Source organism: Pavona decussata, unplaced genomic scaffold, assembly GCF_977016875.1.
Source record: "Pavona decussata unplaced genomic scaffold, jaPavDecu1.1 SCAFFOLD_322, whole genome shotgun sequence".
NCBI lineage: Eukaryota > Metazoa > Cnidaria > Anthozoa > Scleractinia > Agariciidae > Pavona > Pavona decussata.
The window spans coordinates 1212475-1236411 of NW_028145712.1; the positions used below are offsets into that span (position 1 = coordinate 1212475).

The 23937-nt window shown below is 37.2% G+C and overlaps 1 protein-coding gene across 2 annotated transcripts; it reads right to left on the reverse strand.

Moving 5' to 3' along the window:
* Positions 1–608: 608 nt before the first annotated feature.
* On the reverse strand, positions 609–22964 carry LOC146453859 (mitogen-activated protein kinase kinase kinase 4-like). Of its 2 annotated transcripts, none has more exons than XM_085096110.1 (22): positions 21229–22964; positions 19368–20110; positions 18760–18918; positions 17994–18151; positions 17310–17417; positions 16617–16800; positions 15972–16036; positions 14956–15154; positions 14207–14356; positions 13271–13432; positions 11849–11982; positions 10982–11063; positions 10659–10737; positions 9605–9826; positions 8525–8791; positions 8138–8208; positions 6760–6876; positions 6072–6231; positions 5546–5668; positions 4839–4945; positions 3749–3928; positions 609–3340 (listed from the first exon to the last, which is right to left on the reverse strand). In XM_085096110.1, the coding sequence occupies exons 1-22, from the start codon at positions 22919–22921 to the stop codon at positions 3332–3334; spliced, it is 5172 nt and encodes a 1723-aa protein (XP_084952236.1). In that variant the 5' UTR covers positions 22922–22964; the 3' UTR covers positions 609–3331. The 2 variants fall into 2 exon arrangements, with proteins under 2 accessions (XP_084952236.1, XP_084952235.1); XM_085096109.1 differs by having other exon boundaries at positions 3735–3928.
* Between the last annotated feature and the right edge of the window lie 973 nt (positions 22965–23937).

A 23937-nucleotide genomic window follows, 5' to 3' on the forward strand; every position in this document is an offset into this window, starting at 1 on the left:
AAAAAATCTCTGTATTTTAGTTTTTGAGAAGAGAAGAAAACCGGAGTACCTGGAGAAAAACCTCAAAATAGGCCCTTTCACAGTTTCTTTGAACCTCATTACGAAAGCAAGGCTAAGTGCAACACTTTTCATGTGAAAATTAGTTTTGTTTGCATATGGATGAAAACTAAATTTTCATAATAAAAATTATGCACAAAGCCTCACTTTCATGATGAGGTTCAAAGTAACTTGGAAATAGACCAATTGAGGAGCTGGGCGCATAAGGGATGTATGTCAAAATTTACTGCCCACCCTGACTCACTAAATTATTTAGATGATTTGGGGTCAAATACAGGGCAGTACAAAGAAAACAGAGAAAACAAGAATTTTACATTTAGATTTTCTCTGCTTTTTTGGATTGCCTTCATTATTGGCATATGACCTAAGATGTACAGTGCATTCAAGAAACCAAGCTCCATTTTTTCCCAGAGGTTGGTTATATTAATTTTTTTCAGTATATTTATTTATTGAAAACCAAAACTCAAATAAGCACTGTTTGCACCCATCCCTCAATCAATCTTTAATTTACTCCAATCTAAAATATTGAATTTAGGACAGATACCACAAGCTGAACGTTTATAATTTTTTTATTAGCATAAGACATAGTATGCCCTTTATTCTCTAATATTCATTTGACATCACATACAATACTTGAATGTACTTTAGAGTACGTATCCACTAGTGAGAATTTTTATTTATTTATTTATTGATTTATTTTTTTTTAAATGCATGCATTTTTTGTAACCTTTTCCTTTATACTATGTTAATATAAAAACATCATCCCCTTAAAAAGTTTGTTACAACCATAAATCATATGCCAGACATAACTGCAATTAGAATGCAATATGGCAAAATGTGACCACTTTTAATAAAATAGTTTGTATAATTATGTTCATGGTAAAGGCTGTCACGTCTCCAAAACTGGAGAGTTACACACTGGCAACACTAACACACTTGAAAATGGCTCATGTACTTCAACATTACCCCATCTGCAGCTATTATTCTTGTATTAATGTCTAGAAAAATCATTATTAAATTCTTCAATAGGAAAGTTGATATTTTGAAAGTATAGCAAGTAAGTAGTAAGAGGTAGTCACACTAACACATCACAGTGTAAATACTGACTGTAGTAGTAAGTGGTGGGGGGTAAGGGAGTAGGAACACAAGGGGTGGAAAGCAGGGGTGAGCAACAAAAATTGTTAACATCGGGTAACAGCTAACAGGAGGTGATCATTCCAGTCAAAATAACTACTTTAACTGCTTATATTTAGTTAAATTCCACCAAAATTTAGTTTATTAATAATTACGTCATACGCAATTACCCACCTATGGATTAGAGAGGGAGAAGGTGGCAGAAACTGGGATAAGAGGATGGAAATTGGGAGAAATAAAAAATATGCTATTTTGTGTAATATTCTGTAACAGAGAAGAGTAGTGACAACAGGTACTAAAGCAAGGAACCATTGAGTAAAGAGTATGGGATCTGACATGTTCATAACCCTAGATGCTCTAGGCTTGATTTCTGCTGCTCCCTCAAGCCTGCAGATGCTCTCCCCTCCCCCCCCCCCCCCCCCCTACTTGCCCACTAGCATTCCAGAGCTCTGGAACGATAAAATGAGTCAACTCAGAAAACACAAAATACAATTTCACCGACCTGACTTGTAGGTGGTCACCAGGCAGTTCATTAATAAAACCAAAAGCTTATAATTTTTCCTTTATAAGTGGTATTGTTATTTTACTTTGCATCCAAAGATGCACACAAAACGAATAATATTATATTGTTATGCAGAATGAAACAAGGCTGAACAATTAATTTAACAAAACATGAAGATGATCTGAAACCCTACTTCATGCTCAAGATTTTTGTTTTCCAACACTTCTGATCAATTTTTTGTCAATATACAGCTGAGTATTCATCATAAACAAACCACTTAATAACAATAACTTGTCAGTCTACTCATCAGCTGTATGGCAGAATATAAACAAACAAAGAGATGGCAGAATCAACGTTTTGCTAAAAGCTTCATTGTCAGAAGAAGCTTAGACACAACACTTGTGGAGAAATTTAATATGTATTGATTTACAAAATAATAATTAGTTAAAGAAAGTTTCTGGTATGACCAATGTAAAAAGAATAATATTATACTAGACTTGCACACAACACTTCCACACTTTATAAAAAATATGTGTCCACACGAAACAATTAATGAAATTAACTTTAACCCCAGCACTTTAAGAAATTTTCTAAGTAATGTTCCAATCTTATCTCCTCAAGGAAAAGTTTGCATGAACTCACTTGGTAAACTCACTTTACCACCCCTTAGAAAAATGTAGTCTATCTTATTCATGGATCATGTAACCTTATTCATTGGGTTCACTGGCCCATCGTTTCATAAACAGCACACTAAAATTCTCACACAACATGCAAAACGAGATATTTATATACAATGCAAAAAAACTTTCACACACTACTCTATTTTTAAAAATATCTGGTTGCATGCATTTACTATTTAATAATTATTTAAAAGCTGAGTTTCAATCTTATTTATGCTGGCGTTGGATTATGCCAAATATTTTTGTGTTGCAAAAACAAAATACTCATGTCTGCATGACAGCTAGTACAAATGTTATTATGTGAGTGACCATTGCTGATTAACTGTTAAATGGACTTTGTGCAGGTGCACACCTTCTGGAGGACACTCAGTCATTGTCCCAGTTTGGAGGGGCTTATATTTAAAACTTTATGGTGTTTGACTTCATATTAAAAGTCGACAACTAATTAAAAGTGGTCATGAATATTTCTAGTTCATGATCATTGCACATAAAACATTCAAACAACACTCTAAACTACTAATAAATTAAAATTATTGTGGATTATACTCTCTGTAAATCTTCACACTTCACTCTCAAGTATAATTATAAAAATTTAGATTTAAATTTGATTTAGAATGTAGCATGAAAGTGTGTGAACGTTTTATAGCGTGATTCACTATAATGTAAAACTTTAATACACTTTCACACTACTCTGACTTAAAATTCATAAACATTTAAGTGCAGTGCACTTTTGAAACTTTAACATAACTCTGAAGTCCTATCCTTCCATTAAATTAAGCATCATTCATACTTCTCGCTGTGCATAAAAATCTTCATTCTATCCTTAAACTTTCGTCTACTATGGCCGGCTCAATAGCTGAAACCTTTCAGGCAAGTCCAAGGCTAACTAACTGAAACACAATTGAAAATTTTATAATATTTTCTGCACGTAACAGTGCTTCCTCATCTCCTTCCCTCTTCAACAGCACTATGGAAATAATACAGACAGCAACATTACCAACAGTAATTATTAAAACAAGATGACTGGATAACTCAATTCCAGAGTTTTGATTGGCTTAATTAGTGGTCATACCATGCCTGAGAAATTACGACCATTTAATTGTTTTCTGGTCATTCTTGCAGAGCAAGCATGTAGCGTTAAACTTCTTTTTGAAACGTTGCTCCAGTGTTTTTAAATCCACTGCTTTGCACTTCATTTGTGATAAAATGGAAATCTTAACCATAATCATAGGTTTTTATTGCAAATTATCAGCATAAAGCAATGGATAAAATATTGAGCTAAAACAACACATTTAGGCCATTTAAAATGCACTAAAGGCCTTAAAATAAAAAACTGTGAAATATTAAGAAAGGTAATCTACCTTCAAAAGTCTACCTTGACAAATGAATGATCCATCAGTTGATTTGCCGTATGTCGAGCATATGGATCATGCAGGAAGCAGCACAGCAGGAAATCTTGCCCCTCTTCACTCAGGGTTTCCGGGATAGCGGGCGTGGCTCCTTCACCAACTTTGAACATTATCACAAAATTGTTGTCACAGTCTGGCCAAGGAGGCTGAAAAGAAATGATACAGGGTTATCAGTGATTAATTAAAAGTATCTCCCAAGCTACCGCATGACATGAAACCTTTGAAGGTTGCTATTTTCTTGTTCATTGAAATCCTCAAATAAAAAGGATCCCACCCCCCACAAAACAAAAAAATTACAAATAAAAGCAACTTGGTATGGCATCTGAACCCGGACTAAGCAACAAACCACTTAACAAGTCATCAAATTACCTCTCCCCCTCCCCCCTCTCTGAAAATTTTGGTCTTTAATTAACTTGTACTTATCAGTACTTCAAATTCCCTAAAGTTGACAGTTTGCAAAAGACACCAAGGGTTCTTTCCATCGAGCTAAAATTTTCAGTTGGAAATTGTGCAGTTCCAGAAAATATCCATACCCCCCCCCCCCCCTTTCCCCAATGGAAGATTTTTGGTATTGCACCCACCTCCCCCCAGGAAATTCCAGTTTAGCTTCATACTTTGCTTCTAAAATTTTGGCTTTGAAGATCCCCCTCACCTAAGAATTTCCAATGACCTTCCATGGTGTGGGTATGGATTTTTTCTGGAACTGCACATTCCAGAAACTTTCTGTGTCAGATGGAATGGCATGTCGGTTTTTTCTCATCATTTCAAACTTGCAATCTCATTGGAAGATCAAAAAAACTTAATAGTTACATAATGGTGCAAGGAAACAACATATTAACCAAATAAACATTTTGTACAAATGGATTATTGGAATGGAAAAAGTGGGATACCTCCAAAGGTTGTCCGTTCACTCTCGCAAATTGATGTTTGATGCGCACCTTCCAATTTCAAATAAAACAAAAATTTAGGCTAAATGGAAGGTGCCTTTGTCAACAAAAATTTCATTCTATATATACAGTGCCACATACATGCAATATTTTCTTAATGTTCAGGTACCTTTCCAGTAGCCATCTCAACCACCACACAGCCAATGCTCCAGATATCTGCCGCCCTGCCGTATCCAGCACCTTTGTCCAGCGTAATCACCTCTGGGGCCATATAGGCTGAAATAAAGTGTCCAATGAACAAGGTTATCTGTATTAAATTCAGGGACTTGGTCGAAAGCTATCAAACACTAAATGGAAATTTGTAAAAAAATAAGTAAGAATCGTCAATACATATTTTGTTTCCTATCTTGGGGGTCAAACTTTAAGAATTAGCCTATAATTTTTTAATGATTCAGCAAAACTCGTAGGCTAATTCTTCAAACTTAATTTTAATTTAAGTCTTTAAATTCTTCAAAATAATTTCATTTTATTAGTGTTTCTTACACAATAATGAGTCTGTTTGCCAAGTTAAAGTTAATTTGGAGCAATTTGTATTTCACCGCCTGCCAAATTTCCACTTACCATTAACCATTAGTTTTGACAAAGACCAAGCGAAGCGCTAACGCTCAAAAGGTCAGCACTTGAATCTCTTTACGGTGGCCAATTTACTTTTAGTTATCAACTCTGTTGATAAACCAAACATTTGTTTCCACTCCCCACCAATGCAACACAAAACTAACTCCCTCATGGACCTTCAATTTTAAGCTTGCTGGAATTATTTTTACAAGACAAAGAATAATTATAATAATACATTATTATTATAACTTATTTCCTTACCAACTGTTCCTCTTATGTTGCTGATCTCTCCATAATTGGTCTGAAAGGGATTTTTTAGTTTGATGGACGACCCAAAATCACCCAGTTTGATGTAGCCACCAGATGACACAAAAATGTTGGCACCTAAAGCAAATCATCCAACAACAGGCAACTAATTAATTAATATCAATATTATTTTAGTACCAATAATATTAATAATAATAATATTATTACCCTGTAGAATTCTTGGTCACCCTTATTACTCGTCACTACACTGAGCTATAAAAAAAACTCATTCTCTAATAATAACTTGAACTTGAGGTAACACATTACCAGCTAATTAATCCAGCAAAATTGCTGGCTGCATTTAAAAGATATCGGCTCCATGAGTTAACATTATTTTACAAAAAATCATGTTTTTATCAATCCATGTACTAAGTTTTTGCAGTTAACACTTTATTTAAGGTTGACATGTCCAGTATAATATTATAAATTACACTTTTATTATAATAACTAAAAATAAAAGAAATTAAGAGTTAAAACTTGCCTTTAACATCTCTGTGGACAATGCCTTTCTCATGCAACACATTCACAGCAACAAGTATTTGATAAGTGTACACTCTGATCATGGTTTCTGGCAAACCAAGTTTTGCCACGTCTGATATTGTGCCGTCTGCACAATATTCCATGAAAATGAACATCTCATCCTGATAAAAAAAAAAACTCTGTGTAAAACGCAACAGTTTATAACATTTCGTATTAAAAAAAATGGAAAAATTGAAGTACAGCTCCTCCATAAACCTGTCAGCTAACTGTCAGTATTAATGGTCGGTGGGCAAGTGGCTGACCTTAAGCCAACAGTTTAAGCTTATCCTGAATCGTACCAGTTCCCAATCATGGCTCAACAACATTTCACCTTGACCCTGTTCACGACTGATGCATCATGCAAGATAAGTGGCAGGATGTACTAGTTGTAATCAGGGCCCAGCTATTCAAAGTCTAATTAAGCTAATCCTGGGTGATTCAAGTCTAATTACCAAAAAATAGAGATTTTTCCAAAAGATTTTTGTCCTTCAGTTTTGACATGCAGCCTATTCTTTAACATTAAATCAAAATTAGCCTTAAAAACATTAATGTTTAATGAACGAGCTGGAAACCTAAGCTAACTTTTAATCATGGATTAATGTTAATTGGCTTTCAAACACAACTTGGTCCACTGGTTATTCAATTCTCACCCTGTGGAGTTCAACTCCATAGTACTTCACCAGGCTTTCATGTCTAATGCCTTCAAAATTTTTTATCTCATCAGCGAGGTCCCGAATTTCACCATGATCATTTGGTTGAAACTTGATCTGGAAAGAAAATTCCATAAGTTGAAACCTTTATGACAGGAATTGAATGTGAATGAACTCAAAATTGAAGGGCTAGATGCAAAAAGGGCCCAGCTGCACCTAATTAAAAAAATCATCTTTTTCTCAGTTTCTTCAGATTTCTCACATTTTTTGCCATTAAGGTCTACAATAGTTGATTTGAAAAATATAACCTCATGTTTCCCCAGAGTGAGTTCGTAGTTTTGATATAACCCTAAATCAACCTAAAATTCAATATAGGCCCCTCATGCACCCATTCTTAAAATCTTACAGTCTCCAGCTTTAACCAAACCTTTCTTCATGAATCACTTTCCTCCTAACATGAAATCATCAGTCTTGTTATGTTACTAACTTGTAAAAAAATCTGGTAAATAAATGTGACTGATGTAGCAAAAGTTCGTAGGGAATATCCTGTGTGTTGCTTTCTGTCTTACATTCAGTGTTTTTCATAATTTCTAAGCAAATTTATCCACAAATTTTCAATTCAATAGGAGCCACAAGGAACACTGAACACAACAGACACTTAAGAATTAAATATCTTACAGTACACTTATCTTGCAGGCAAGATTTAAAAATATATTTTAAATATGAGACTTTGTATTGCTGGTGAACATTGTGTAATATTAAATTTAATCTATTTAACAACTGTACAATTAACAAATCGACGGCTGTTTTCTATGGTCTATACTCTTATAGACCATAAAATGACGTCAAAAAATGTTCAAAACTCAAGTGGAACCATGAGCCGCAGGCGAGTGGTTTCACTGCCAAGTTTTGGACATTTTATGGCATCATTTTATGGTCTACAAGAGTATAGACCATAGAAAACAGCCGTCAATTTGTTTTTTACAATAATATGGAAAATGTACGAGCGGAATTGGCTATTTTTTTCATTGAGAAAGCGCGCTCGTTACATCTAACGTCATTTTTATTGTCTGTACTCTTATAGACAATAGCTACGAGCCAATCAGCACGTGGGAATTTGGACAGTTATTGTAAAATTCTTAATAGAAAACCAGACCTACAATTGCTGATGCTTTCTTTCTTTAGCTAGAATGCATTTCACTTTTTGAAGACTTCTACAGGTAGATGTAGATTTGAAAGTAAGGGGATGGGGTGGGAAGGAGGTCTGTAGCCCCTTGACCCTCCCCACATAGAGCTGCCACTGTTTCTCAAAATTAAATTTTAATCACAAATAATTATTGTCCAGTTTTAAGCTTAGACGCTTTTGAGTGTTTCATACCTGTTTTACAGCCATCAGCTCCCCAGTGTCCAGATTAACACAAGCATAAACTTTACCAAACTGGCCTTCACCTATATAAGAAATGAGAAATGGTAAACTAAAGGATAACAATCATAATCAAATTTTGTATTACTATTTCAGGAATCAAGAGCTTTAATCTCTATTTGCAAAACTTTATGTCTGCTTTCCATGCCACTATGATTAGATTACATTTATTTCGACATACATTGTACTACTACTAGCTACAAACTAACTAACTTAAGGTTACTGTATATTAATTTCATTCCACTTTCTGAAAGTTTCTGTTCCAATAGCCAAGCAAATTAATATTAATTTTTAATATTAAACATTCAAGTATAAGAAACTCCTGCCTCTGAAGTTGCTTACCAATCTTATTTCCTCGTTGCCACTTGAATGGAACCTTCCTGTTGGAGATACTTGCCAATTCCTTGACAATATCACGTCGCCTGTTGCTCACACGACCGATAACATGCTTGTCAACCAAAAACTCGTTTCTCTTAGCCTCCATCTTCTTCAAGGAGTGACGAACTTTGTCCAGCCGGGGGGCATCTGGTGCTTCCACAAAACTGTCTCTGTGTTGTTTGGGGGTTTCTTTTTCACCTTCATCACCACTTTCACCCTCCGCAAAGTTTGCTACAAAAAGGATGAACAAAAATATTTATTTATTATAATTATAATTATAGTACAACATGACTGTGAGTGTAGCTGTTGTGCTTTAATTTTTTTTTTTTTTTTTTTGGTTTAAAATTTTTCAAACCAGTTTAATTTTATCTTCCTGTGTCATATTCATTATCATAATCTGAGACAAAGGGAAATAAAAATCAAACTGGTTTGAAAAATTTTTAAGCAAAGTCAGGAGAATAAAGGAGATAATCACCAAATGAAAGATGAAATGCCTTGATTTTTAGACAAAATCTCCCAACTAGTAGCATAAGAAATATTTGAAGTAAGTGAGGAGAATATACATTTTGATATTGGAGTTGAAACTATAGCTGGGAGATTTTGTCTAAAACCAAGGCATAAATTTCATCTGAGTTAAGGACGGTGCCTACTACTTGCAAAGTATTTTTGCACAGTTTATCACTATGCGGGAAAAGCAGATCTTAGTAGCAGGTATTGAAATCCAAAAAGAAAATTGGGGGTAACTATGCATTTTTTAGAGAAACTGTAACTAAGCAACAATTATTCTAAAAAGCAGCAAAATACAAAGCAATGTATGGTGCTTTTTTCCAAGAAAGTGAGTGACTTGCAATTTGTTGTTTGGGGAGGGGTCCGTCGATTTGGGCAATTTCCTAGGGGGAGGAGTGATTTTATAACAGTGGAAGCGGTACCACACAAGAAAAAAACTCCAGATTCAGATATCCAGTGGTTGGTATCTCTGTATATTTTCCTGGAACATTACTTTGGGTGCCCTTAAAAAATTCAGTAACTATTGGCAGCACTAACCACTATTATTGACATCTAAGGCAAGACTCTGAAACTGCTGTTTGAAAACAGGGTCTGACAGCTGTCGCCGAGTAGGTTGAGCCTCGTCTGAATCAGGCTGGTCTCCTGGAGATTTAGGCGGCTTTCCTGCCGGCCAAGAAACTGCTCTTGTAAAGGCTGACGATGTGGATCCACTCCTTCCAAATACCGGGGATGGACAAGCTGGGCTCTGAGATCTGTAGGCTATAAACACATTATTATGGTGTCAGTCAAAGTCTTTTTTATTCAGTGGAAAATTTCAACAGGCAATGGGTACACAAGTTCCATTATTTTATAGTTACTGCCGCAGTAGCTTTCATCAAGAACATGCTTAAAATTTAGCAATGAGCATCAATCTTGCTAATGATGAAACTGTTCAAACTGATTTAAAACCTGCGGAAACCTTCAACTACAACACTTGGACAATCTTTGGAAAATAACAAATTATTCCCTGGGAAATTTTATAGACATGGCATCACCATACATACAATATATTAATCCACATGTCAAGAGAGCTTTTAAATATTGTAACTTGTAATGCGTTGTCAGAACTCCTACTGTTAACATTTCTGGCTAAAAACCCTGGTATGCATATGTTTGTCAAGCCAGCAGTAATCATTGCAGCCAATCACTTATTGGCAACTAATCATCACAGCAATGCAATCATTTTTATGAGACCTCAAGTCTTAAGCACCTTTTACTCTCATCGGCAAGCATTAACTATACAAAACTCATTAATTATTCATAAGCCCATTGACCTATCAAATGGTCGATAAAACATCATGTGCAATGGATAAAACCTCCTCCTTATTAGTATGCGGTTTTAATGTTTTTCTTGTATGCTAATTTCCAACGTTCACAAAAGCATCATTGTTATGAACTCTCTTGACACACGCTTTTCCAGGAATGTTTGAAGCCATTCAAAGAAAACTCACAGCACATGTTTTATCAGGTCTAAAACCTTAGACCTCGATAAAACACTGCTGCTCATGTTTTAAACATTACTTAAAAGAACATCTGAAATGTTGCTTCTTACCAGGGCTATTCATTCCGCTACAACCCTCGGCACTACCAATCACATGACAGATGCAAGTGTTAATCTCTTTCTTTAATTCCTGCAAAGAAAATTGGAGTAACAGTGTAATATTTTTTTAAATGTTTGAGTACCCGCTAGCTGAACCAAAGCTTATATTATGTCTAGTCACATATTTTTAACAAACTGAACACTTCTGCGAGTATGCAAAACAACCTTGCTTCATAAAGCTCAAAAGTGTTCACTGGGGGATACATGTAAATGGTAAAGTGTTTATAATAATTTTTTTTAATTAGTAATTTAAAAAATGTTATTTAACTTTTTACCTGAAATTCAGCTTCTGACAATGTTGTCAATGTCTTGGGATCACAAGCAACGGTCAAGAAGTCCAACCCTTGATTGGCCCATCTGCAGACATAAATCAAGTACAGTTTACTGCTTAAAACACAAAGGAATGTAACTGTCATAAAACAATGAAGTTAGTTTAATAGCCTTAGCTCCCACGAGCCTCCTGTAGCTCAGTGGTACAGTATCCAAACAAGTAACCGGAAGGTCTTAGGTTCGACTCTTGATAGGGGCACTCGGATTTCTTTTTTCCGAGTATGCCTGTGTCACTTTCTAGAATAATAAATCATTCTCATACATTCACCAGGCTGGAAATATACCATCACATTTATTTCAATAATAAAGACCTACTAAAGAAAATAAAATTAATATTAAAAAATGCCTGGGGAGGGTGGTACCCCCTATAATGGACTATACAAAGAGTCTCCATCCAAAGGGGATACCTTCTTCAGGCTGGAGGCATTAATATAAAAGGGTAGGAATTTTACAAGCTGAAGTACAGTATAGAAAAGGGTAGGGAAAATTTAAAAGGGCATTTCAAAATATCTTGAACAGACCAACCCAAAAGAGCTCCTGTTGTAGTTTTTCTACCTATTAAAAGGGTTACCTTTTCGGTCCAAAATGGTATATAAATGGGCAAGGGTCTCTTGAGGTGGTATCTCCCCGTACAAATTTTTCTTGAGACCCCCCCCCCCCCCCAGATTCCCAGGAAAGATTTTAAGCCCTAATGCTTGACACACTAAACACTAATCTCTGTCAATAAAATATTTCATGGAGGGAGCTGTTTAAAATTTAGGTCCTTTGGATGTTTAGGTCCTTTGGATGGACAGCAGTGAACTATTTCATACCTTGGTCGTGTGCCTCGCCCCCTCTCACACTTTGTCATCACAAACTTCATCCACTGCCGGGCAAATGCCAGCATTTCATGTCCGAGAGCACCTTTTCCCTTGCCAAATACCAGCCGTGCTACCTCCTTCTGGTACTAGACAAGCAGAAGTTTGAATGAGTTGTTAGCATGTGCTCCTTTGACTATCAGTTCACATCTTAATTCATTATTTCTTTCAATGATGTTAGTTTAGTTTGTCCACAACTTAATTATCCCCTGGATGGAGGTTTTCAAAATGATTGTTTATTATATGTTTGACTACATCCAGATCATTTCACACAGGATACATGTGTATTCAGAGCTGAAGGCCTGACAACTGCAACCAGTCTTATTATTTTAATATTTATAGTGAGTCTTTGAAATATGATATGACCATTATAAAACCCTAAAGGAACGAAATCTCATTAGCCAGTAACTGTGAATTTATAGCTTTGAAGACCATTCTGGTTAATTCAAAAATAAAATTTTGACTGTGTAAGGATCATTCTTGACTATCATTTAGTTGCCATAGAGGTGGCCACACTAAGCTTTCTTCAACTTTTCCTACTGTTTAATGTAAGGCCAACAACTTACATGATTGAGTAATTATTGGATGATGCCCAAAAGTCCATTTTCATCCTTACAGTGAAAAGACCTGGGGCGTTCCACATTTTAATCTGAGAATAACTTTCATTGTTTTCAATCATCTTGAACAAATCGCATAATTCATTTCAAACTTGCAACGCTGAATTAATCTTTCAACTGTAGCCTCATTTGAAATCTCAAATCTCAAAGTCACACAATATTCACAAGTGAAGTATCATTAGAGCCATTTTGGTTCATCAACTTTCCTTTGTCTGACTTTGCAACACGATATTTCACGTGTTTGACAACCTTGATGATTTAAATTTACAATTTCTTCTCTTACAAACGGGACCAGTGTGATTGGCTGATGAATGTTGGGTGGCCCCATTTAAGTTCGTTGCACTGTAAGATTAACTGTTAAGGACGGTGCCTACTAATTATTGTTTGGTTTATGACTATGCTGGGAAAGCAGATCTTAGCAAAGGTTATTGAAATCCAAAAAGAAATTTAGGGGTAACCACGCATTTTTTAGAGATAACTGCACAACAATAATTATTAATCTAAAAACAGTAAAATACAAAGAAATGTATGGCGTTTTGTTCAAAACTGAAGCTTTTTTATCTCTGAAAAATGTATGGTTAACCCCAATTTTCTTTTTGCATACCAAGAGCACTTGCTAAGTTCTGATTTCTCCGCATAGTTTTAAACCGCGCAAAAATATCCTTGTATTAGTAGGCATCACCCATAGGAAACCAAGTATCTCGAGATGCGCAGAACGTATGCACAGTAACAAAAGTAGGCACCGTCCTTAAGTAATTACCTCAAAGCCAAAGTTGTAGCACAAGTGCATTGTCTCTGTGTAAGTGTGATAAACCACAGCCTTCTCTTGCTCGTCCATGTCAAACATGCTGTCAAGATCCAAGTTCTCATCAACTCTTTCAACAGCTCTCACAATTCCTTCACGCAGCAACACACAGGCATCCTTAAGGTAAACAAATGGACAGACTAAGTTTTAAGTAAAAATAACAACACCTACATTACGCTTAGTAGTCATCCACAAGGTATGTTCCCATGTAAAACTTTAAAATAATTTTTTGGTCATTGTGGGTTTTCTATAAATTACTTTCTACAATGGCCATTAATTGGAAACTCAGGCAACTATCGCAGAAAGATTTCAACAACTGACACACAGACATATATGTTGGAATTAGGGTGCTGCACTTTTGAATACTTTAGAGGCTTAGAGGTGGCCCTCATCAGATTTAGTAACATTTAAGCTGATTTATGGCCCCCCTTGAAGGAGCCTTGGGGAAGAATATGCCCATGCAACACCCCTCTAACTTCCTTTACCTAATATGCATAATATTATCAGACATGTGGATGTATGATTGACACATGTGATGGGCCCTTGGCAGCTAACGGTCACATGATACAGAATCTGCCATGCTAGGGAGCAAATTGCATACTGGGGCATCCAAAACAAAGCGACTTCACCCAGTCAAACTTGAATTTTCTTTTTTATGGATGTCTAAGTACGTAGCTTGCTCTCCAGCAAAGTGGATTTTGTACCATGTGACCGTCAACTGCAAAGGGCTCATTTAACTTATTAAAGAAAAAAATTGTCATTGATAATTTGTTTGTCATCTAACAGTTGCATGCAAATACAAAAAACTCAAGTTTAAAAAGCTCAGTTACTGCAATTTGATAATGGCTTTGAGTAAAGGGTGTGTAACAATGACTTCAATCAAACACTGACCTGCAACTCATCCAGTGCTTCTTCAATGGCCTGGTGGCTTGACGTCCTTGGCTTGACAATGCTCACAGACAAACTCATGCTGTCCAAAAACAGTTTACGCTGCACATCCAACTCCTTGGAGTTCTGGGCCACCAAAATCATACCCCCAACCTAAAATAAAGCAGACATAACTACTGAGGCATTGTGGAAAGTATTAAAATTTAAAATCATGAGACAGTCATAAGGACGATCAGCATAATCTCAGTTATTTCCTGATAAAATCCTTAAAGCCAATTTAGACGGTACAACTTTTGCTTACAACTGTAGCATGAGATTTCTAGAGCACATGCTGCTCGCGTCATGCAAAAATCGTACACAACTCTCGTCATTCTTTAAACATTGCCTATACCTACGATTGTCGTAGGATTTTGAAACATGTTTTGAAATCCTACAACATTTTTTGTGACGTACACGACAGGTGTAAGCGAGTTGTAGGTTTGATTTACATGAAACAATTCGTGTCGTAAGCCTGTCATAAGCTTGTCGCATGCGACAAAGTCATACCATGTAAATCGCCCTTTAGAGTTCTAGCTAAAGCTTTGTTAAGGCTTGCAATTTTTGTTTAGTCTTTGTTTATTATCAGCTGAAACTGAACTTGAAAAGCAATTACACCCTTTTTCAAACAGGCCGTTCAATTATAAGACATGTCTCTCCTGGTCTTGCTCTGAGGCACTTTCTTATAAAGTAAAGCCTCCATCATCATGCATTACCTGTATGTCAGCTAAGCCAATAGCAGTGTCCATTGTCGGATTTACTGTCACCTTCTTGCCAGTCCATGTTGCTGGTGTATTTGTGTCACTTTCCACATCACAGGACGGCATGATCAGAAGATATCCTAGACCCTCTGATACAACTTGGGTACCCAACTCTTCTTGAACGCAGCAGGAATTCAGGAGATGGATGATTTGACTGCAGTAAAAAAAAAAAAAAAAGGACAGAGTCCGGTCTCCCCTTTCTATCCAGCAGTACCTTGTCATCGAGTGAGGGCAAGCTTGGCTGCGTGGCTGCGTAACTTGATGACCCTTACACGTGTAGCTTCATATACCAGCAGAAGTTCGCATAAATTTGTGAAGCAACTGGCCAGGGAAAAGTTTGTGACTAGATTTTATTTCTGAGCCCTTTAACCCATAATACATGTATCAATGAAAGAACAAATACTCTGATCTTGTCCCCATACTTTTCTTATAAAAGTACCAGAGAGAAGTTTTTAATAAAAATAAGAAGAAAATTCAGCTTGGGTGATCATACATGTATCCTTAATTCTCATGACCTCAGGGGTTGAATAAGCATTGATCCTTGAAGGGATCATATTGTTTGGTTGCCAGATTATGCAAGCTTTCAGGTATAGAAGATACTATCCTCTAAGGATCCTTTTCAAGAGCCAAAAAAAATTCTCATGCAGATCTTCAAAGATACTCAAAGATCTTTAATTTAAAGATTTTCATCATAAAATGTCATATCCAAAAGTTTCAGGATGGAAAAACAAAATAATGAATACAATTAAAAAAATTAGTACACTCTTGTACTAGATCTTCAGTGACAAATATAAAGTTACAGGCATTATATTTGACTTTTCCATCTGTCTTAGATATGATGGAAATACTCTAGTTAGTTCTTTAATGATACATAACACCACAAATTAAAGCTAATAAAAGTTTGTTAATGTTTTAGTTAGCTCCAAAGCAAAGAAACAAAACTCCCATAATTTTACATGAACCCTACTCACCATTTTTTCTTGGCCATTGTTTTTGGGACAAACATGAATAGACCAGCGGTATGTCTCGCCACAACCTAAGTGGAAAACATGTCAGTAGCTAAGGACACCCTCAAGGCATTATTTTCTAAATGTATCTTTATCCAGTATTACCACCTATAACGGTTACCATGCATTGCATGCAAATGGTCCAGTGTTTCATGCTCAATAGCAAAATAAGTTTCATTACGTACAGTGTACACTATATGTGTGTACATTAAATCCAAATTGAGGAAAGAATACTCTTACCATGATAAGTTGAAATTTCATGTTGTCAATAATGCTGACCTTGTTATATTTAGATACTGGGATGTATCTAAATTTGTTTTTGGCATTCAAATACCTGTATATTACCAGTAATTTACGATCAAGCACCGGCCGTTGTGAGTTCGAGTCAGATGGTCACAGGAGATTAAAAACAATGGAAAAACTGTCAACTTAAAAAATGGTTGTGGTCACTTACAAGAGGCAAGGTCATTTACAAGAGGTTCCAACTAGAGTGATTTAACCGGGAAAATTTTGGTATTTTGGGAAAATGGTTGCTTTTGGGAGGTGGTAACTTATGAGAGGTGGTCACACAGGGAGGTTCGATTTTATTCATTTGGCAAACACTCTCACCTGTATATGCCCACTAGCCTCCAGCCTCATCAGCAGCTCATGCATTGGCACATCAATGCTGAATTTTGCGGCATTTTCAAGATCATTCATAAGCTTCTTGGTAAATCCAAGCGCTTTAGAAGCTCTTTCTCTGGCCTCATTAAATAGGTGTTTAAATCCTCGACATGCTTCTAGAACTTTGCGTCTGTGAGAGCAAAAGACATAATTGTAGGAAAAGTTGTTACTTGACTGTAATGTTCACAGAAAACTACAGCATATTTTAAAAACACTTTTTAGTGCAAAATTAATGCATAAGGAGCTAGGTTGAACTTTACCAGTAAATGAAATCTTAAAATGTGTACTGTAACTTACAATACTAACAAGCTATGAAATCTAACAATAAACTAAATCAATCAATCAATCAATCAATTAACAAGGGTGTCACTTATAAAACAGTCTGTTACAAACCTGAGGCCATCAGTTTCCAGATCAAATTGGAATTTAGAAATCTTGGTTTTTGAGGAGAGGGAAAAATGGAGAACCTTAAGAAAGCCTCTCGGAGCAAGGACAAGAACCAATAACAAACTCAACCCACATAAAACGCTGAGTCAGGGAATCAAAACCCCGGCCACATTGGTGGGAGGCAAGTGCTCTCACTACTGCGCCATCCCTGCTCCCCACTGAAGTAGAAATGCTGATATATATGATAAATACCTGAGATCGTCACTCTGATCAGTGTTGTTATGAAGGTCTGAACAACTTTGATCCAACTCTGACTCCAGAAAATCACCAGTTGACTGTAACAAGCCTGACGCCATGACACTAAAAAGAGAAGCCAAAATGGATTAGTCTTATGGTCAGTCTAGGTCACACATGACCAGTATTTCCGAGAATGAAACAATCATTCAGATTCCTCTTTGTAATGTCCGGTATTTTATTGGAATCTTGAAGATTTCTCTTGAAATCTTTTCAAAAAAGACACATCAACTGAAAAAAATGTTCCAAATACTTGCAATTGTTATTTTTTTTAATACTCAATGCTGTAATTAATGTAAAGAAAAATTCATACTGTAGCTTTATACCATCAATAAAGTAGGGATATTTCTACTCTCAGGAACTTTAAAATCTTGTTGGCGCAAGATCTTTAAAACTGACGTTTAAATTTCAAAACTCTGATCAAATTTCAAAAACACTGCTTATGCGTGATGAAGATTGAACATAGGAAATGACAAATTCCAGTTATGTAGCTTCTTCATTCAAACTTCAGTGATTGTCAATTTCAAAAATACTATAAGTCATGCATGATGAAGATTCACCTTCAGAAGTGGTTTATGCCAGCAGCTTCTTCATTCAAACTTCATTGACTGTTAATTTTGTATTGCTCAGCTGCCTACTCACCAAAATCTGGTTCCTCCTTCAACTTCACCTCCTCTAATGTGTCGGCAATGCTTCTTCACAAAGTTCCACTCCTCCTCAAGAATGTTTTTCAGACCTTTAGACGCCTGGGGTAGCCTTTGCACTAAGTGAATCACATTGTGGAGGTACTCGAAATATACCTGACAAAATCAATACAATCCAGAAATTTTGTTAATAATAATACAGTGTAGTCATTTTTGAAAAAAGAAATAGTCAAGAGCCTTATGGTAGATGAAAGCACTTGGCATCACAGAACCAGGAAGCCAAAGCCTGTATATGTGAGTGATGTGTTCCTTCACTTCATATTTCTTAACAGTACAGACAATATGGTTAGACTTTAAATCAAGTATTATTGTTATTTACCTAGACTTTCACTCAACATAACGAGCACAGTGATTGGTTGATTCTTGGTCACGTGCCCCTGATCAAATACAAAATTAATGTATCCTGACCGGGATACAATTCCGCAGTTGTTGCCCTCTCAGCTGTTTGTTTGTTTTGCTGTGACTGTTAAAGGGAAAGACTAAATATATAGCAAACCACTTAATGTATGGTCCCTCAGGAAACTAGTTAGTTTTGTTTTCCCTCAAGTCCTGCTGTTTCAGGACTCTTAGAAAAACAAAACTGTTTCCCTTGGAACCATTCATTAAGTGTATAATATTCTAAAGAGAAATCAGCTGCAAATCACTACAGGGGCTTAAAAGGTTAAGTCAGAACTTATCAGTTAATACAAGAAAGTTCAAAGCACCTGAAGTAAACTCTGAAGATCTTGTTCAAACCCTTCAATGTCACTTTCAGTGTTCTCCTTCCCTGAGTCCTCCGTGTTTGCAATTCCATCCACAAGATCAAGATAATAGTCTTTGACAAGCACTCCACCCAGCAGCACATCCTTACATTCTCGTAACAGCTGTTAAGAATTTAAGAGTCAGTTAGCAAGGGCAATGCCTCCAAGTTACAACTATTTTGATTAGGATATTCAGGGTTGTCACAAAGTTTTGAAGTATGTGGCCTTATTGTTGGAGTAGGTGGCTGATTTTGCCATCTTTTTTAAAGAATTAGACAAACAGCCCAGCAGAGTAGCCGACCAAGATCATGGAGTAGATGGTGCTTTTTGCCAGCTGCCTGCTACTTTTGACAACCCTGGCTCACATTCTGACCACTTTAAGATTCTTTTTCTATGTTATTTGGCATTCCGACATTCAGTATGTTGAAAACGGCAAAAAAAAAACATGAAGGGGCCCCTTGTGCAAACAACTCTTGACATTGTTCAACATTTCCTAATCAGCAAATGTCAAACAAGGGCACTTTCACTAAAGGATATCTTTACAACAGTTGACTGTTATGAAATGCTTTTACCTGTCTCACACTGAGAGAAGAAGGTTCCCCTTTGGGTCTATGTTGTAACCTCAGCCGCAAGCATTCATGAATTATATCCAATGGAACACGAGATAAAAACAGGTACAGTGAGCGGAAAGAAGGGAGACCACTTTCCTTGAACTCATCACTCCAGATACGACTTTCAAAATTTGCGAGCCCAGGACGTATGGTGCGATGAGGATGACAACTGCATGATGACTGAGATAGCTCCTCATTTTGTCCATTCAAAAGCGCTTCTAAATAGTTTACAGAAAGTTTCCTCTGTTCATGAACAACACTTTTACACTGACACTCGTCCCCAATACTGAAACTTGCCGGAGGCGCCAACACCTGCCTGGCTTTCATCACACTAGAGTCCAAGATGTCCCCTAATCTCTTTCCAAGTTTTATCAAACCCATCTTTTTGATGCTATGGTCGACGAATGGTCTGTATCTTGATGTGGCGCTCCAGACAAAGTTAGACAAGTTGCTGCTAGTTCTTGAAGGTCTGGAAGGCGTGCTGGTTTGAGATTCATGTGAAATTGTTCGGCGTGGAGACGTGGGTGTGCTATTTACAGCTGATGCCTCATTTTCATGACTTTCATTCTGACTCTCATTGTTGTCATCTTTATAAACATCATCATCATTATCACTGTCATCATCATGATTGTCATCATCATTAGATGATGACCAAGTTTCCCAGCAATCATCGTGGCTCTGGTCAGACGCAGGAAACACATGGTCTGTGTGAAAAGATCAAAACCAGGAATTAGAATGTTGTTAGAGGTAAGGTGGTCCACTGGTAAGGGCATCAACTTCTTGATAACATGACACTCTGGCTTAAATTATACCATCCCATTTATTCCATTCTGCATATGTCACAAATCAAATTTCAGATCTTAGCGCTCAGTATGCACAATGTTTGTCACAAAAACCTAGTTTAATGGCCTAGCTCCCATGAGTCTCCTATACATGTAGCTCAGTGGTAGAGCATCCGCACTAGTAATCGGAAGGTCATAGGTTCAACTCCTCTTAGGTGCACTTGGATTTCTTTTTTCCAAGTATACATGTGTCATCATTCTCATTTAATTACACTTAACTAGTTATCATCCTAGCCTATCAGTATATGCAAAATAAATGAAGGGCCTGGGGTATGACCAACCTATAGTGCTTATTTGTGAACTGCTAGCATTTAACCCTTTCACTCCCAGGACTGATCAATATGTAATTTCTCCTTAAATTACCAATACATTGTCAACCAGACAGGTGATGAGAATAAAGAAAATCATCAACTAGCTGATGTTGTTCAATGAGTTAACACCAAATAATTTCTGTGAACCAACTTTAAAAAGAAATGTATGGCGGTCAGCAAGGAGAATTAACATTCAGATCAAGGGAGAGAAAGGGTTAATGAGAACCCCAAATACACACCAAAGATGAATAAAGCAGTTGCTGGGTTAGCAAAACACAGTAAATAACCTGGCGACATGGGTTCAATATTTTCATTTGGGAACTCAAAGTTTTTAATTTCTTGCCAATTATTTTCTTTCATTTCATTCAATGTAGAAAGAACGTACTCCTAATACAGATTGGAGTCGAGATTGCATGGGACAATGTTGATTGAATGAATGGATCTTGGGACGTGCATCTGGCATCCCCCACAGATTCTGCAGGGGCGGATGACATCTTCACCAACTCAACAAAGGAGAGACAGCCTGGTGACATCCAAAACACTCCCTAATCTTTGATCATTACTTATTAATAGTTTTATGTACTTATTTAGTCCAATGGTCCTGAGCATAAAAATTTCCGCCTTTCTTGTGACGTGCTATGGATGAATGAATGAAGGAGAGTTTCTTACCTAATCTTCCAAGACCAACATCCAGCCAATCTTTCCATGTTTCTGAATCAGCTGGATCCACACCGACAAACTTTGCAATTGAATGTAGCTTGTGATATAACTCCCTTGTCACATTCAACCACAAACACATTGTTTCAAAATTTCTGCTGAATTCCTCGCTTTTATACTTGGGGTTTTGTTCACCAAGAGACTTGCAAGTTGGGTACAGATTTTCCACCCTTTCTACCTTATCAAATAGTTCGGTTACTTGCTGGATGGCAGATTTGAGCTGGCAGCATGACCTGTCTTGTAAAGCTTGTCGATATCCTTTTGCACCTGCTTCCTCAGAATAAGTTCTCTGGCTTGTTCTACTCAAGTCCAAACGCAATCTGCTTTTTAAGGCTCTGAAATCTTTTTCATCTGAGACCGATTCCTTGACAACATCACCTGCCTCAGAAAGAGTTAACTGTTCATTCCCTTGGTTTATCGCACTTTCCACCTTCGAGCTCTCTGCACACGAAAAGTTAATAGTTTCCGTTTCATTCTCGTCTGGAGAATTGACATCTGATAATGGCATCACTATGTCTGATTGACAGTTTGTGGGATTGACTTCTTTATCATCACATGAACTAAGTGTTGAGTCATGACCAACACTTCCATTCTGACTGGTGATACCCCCTTCACTTACATCCTGGATACTCTCATCTTGTTTCTTCACCTTAAAATTTATTACTTCATCTAACACCTCTTCCACATTAGTGCGTGCCCTCATCAAGAATAAATCTTGTTCATTCATAGTTTTGTTTGCATGCCACGCTTGTAACTCTAGCCACAGCGCTTGTGACAGCTCTACTTGCCATTTCTTGTTCTCTTCCGAGCTCTGCCTCTCCACACTGCTGCCAAGAATATGTTGTTTCTGATTCTCCTGCTGTTTATGAGCTAGTGAGCCAAGCTTGATGAGCAAAGAAAAAGTTCTATAGAACTCCATTCTTGCCTCTGGGCAGAACGGATTGAGGTAATTCCGAGATGACGAGCTACGAGGATCAGATTCGGAGCGAGTAGCCTTCGGATGGCCTCGGGAAATCGTCTGTTTGATCGGAATAGATCCGGTGGCAAGAGTACGAGTACGACCGTCGGTCGAGTCTTCACAAACACAATCCAGGGACATGAATCGGCTTGTTGATTCGATTTTAATGCTTGGAATTTCTAAGGATTTTGGGGAATCTGGAAAATGAACGCCGCTATCGAAGTTTACATTAAACGAAACCGTATCAACACTGCCTCTTTTCAGCTTTCTTTGGAACGCTCTTTCTGTCGTTAGCTGAGTAGATCCTCGCTTTTTTCGCCTATCCAACTCCGCTTTTTCGGAAGGATTAGATCCGTATTCGCGACTGAAGGGGCTATTTATCAATGCCTGTACCTTCTCTTTCTCCTTCTTGAACCTTTCCTTTTGCCTCCTAACGTTTCTTGGCGGAGTGACTCCGTATGGAAAGCCTTCAAGGCTGGGAAAGCCGTCAGACAGATCGTTCTCTGATGAGAACAAATCAACTTGATCCTCTCGCTCAGAGTCCAAATCTGAACCGGAGCCCTTGTCGTCCAAATGATTTCCCTCAGCTTCTGTGCCGCTGTGGCTTTCAAACAGCTCCGCGGGGTCGATCTCGTCGCACGGAGAGCCAGTGTGATGAAGTTCATCCGCGTCGTCCTCCTCCGCCATTTTGTTTGTCGATTTCCAATGTTGGTTCCAGTCTCCTGTACTAATAGGATCACGGGAAATCCCGCGGGTCGCGGCAAACAGATCCAAATATAGAGTAAGTTGTAAAGCCCCGTCTACACGAGCAATTTTTGTATGGCAATTTTTATGTGGCAATTTTTATTTGCCCGTGTAGATGATGAGAAATGACCAATTTTTATATGACAACTGCATTTGCTGAAAAGCTGGCGTGTTAGTTTTTATGTGGAAAAAAAAAATTGCCACATAAAAAAATCGTCCATGAGATGCCACATAAATTGTGACAATTTTTTCAACGTCTGGCCCGTCTTCTGACTTTTGCCATCTTGCTTTTTGCCTTTCCATGGTCATCTCCGCTGTGCGAAATTATTACTGATGCAAATTAACAACAAATATTTGTCGAGCCATCTACACGGGCAAATAAAAATTGCCACATACAGTTGCCATATTGCTCGTGTAGACGGGGCTTAAGGGTGAGTTTCTTTGGGAAAATACGAATCCGGACTTTTGATCCAAGATCACTCGGATCATGGTGTATCAAAGGAAGCGACAAATCCACTCTGGGTAAGCATTCGTCGGTTCCTTTGATGCACCATGATCCGTGTGATCTTGGATCAAAAATCCGGATTTGGATAATTTTGCACCCTAAGAGTCCTAAGTTAACATGCACGCGTGTAAAAGCAAGGTATAATGTGCCAATATAGAGTGCAGGTGTTTTGTGTGTTTGGGACCATGACTGTATTAGTATATTAAAGTTGTCCACTGATTACACAGTGAAGGTTTCACTGTACATAACACAATATTTGTGTGTGACAGTCATCAGCTAAGCACACACAAAAGCATGCAACTATTTTAATTTTGCCCTGTGATATGTGATTAAAAACCCAAGGTCATGCAATTTGTGAGGTCAAAGGAAATATGTTACAAAGTGATTCTGCCTGGAGGCAATCATGAAATAGTGCATGTTCATATGCTCACAAATTATATAACACCAGACATTA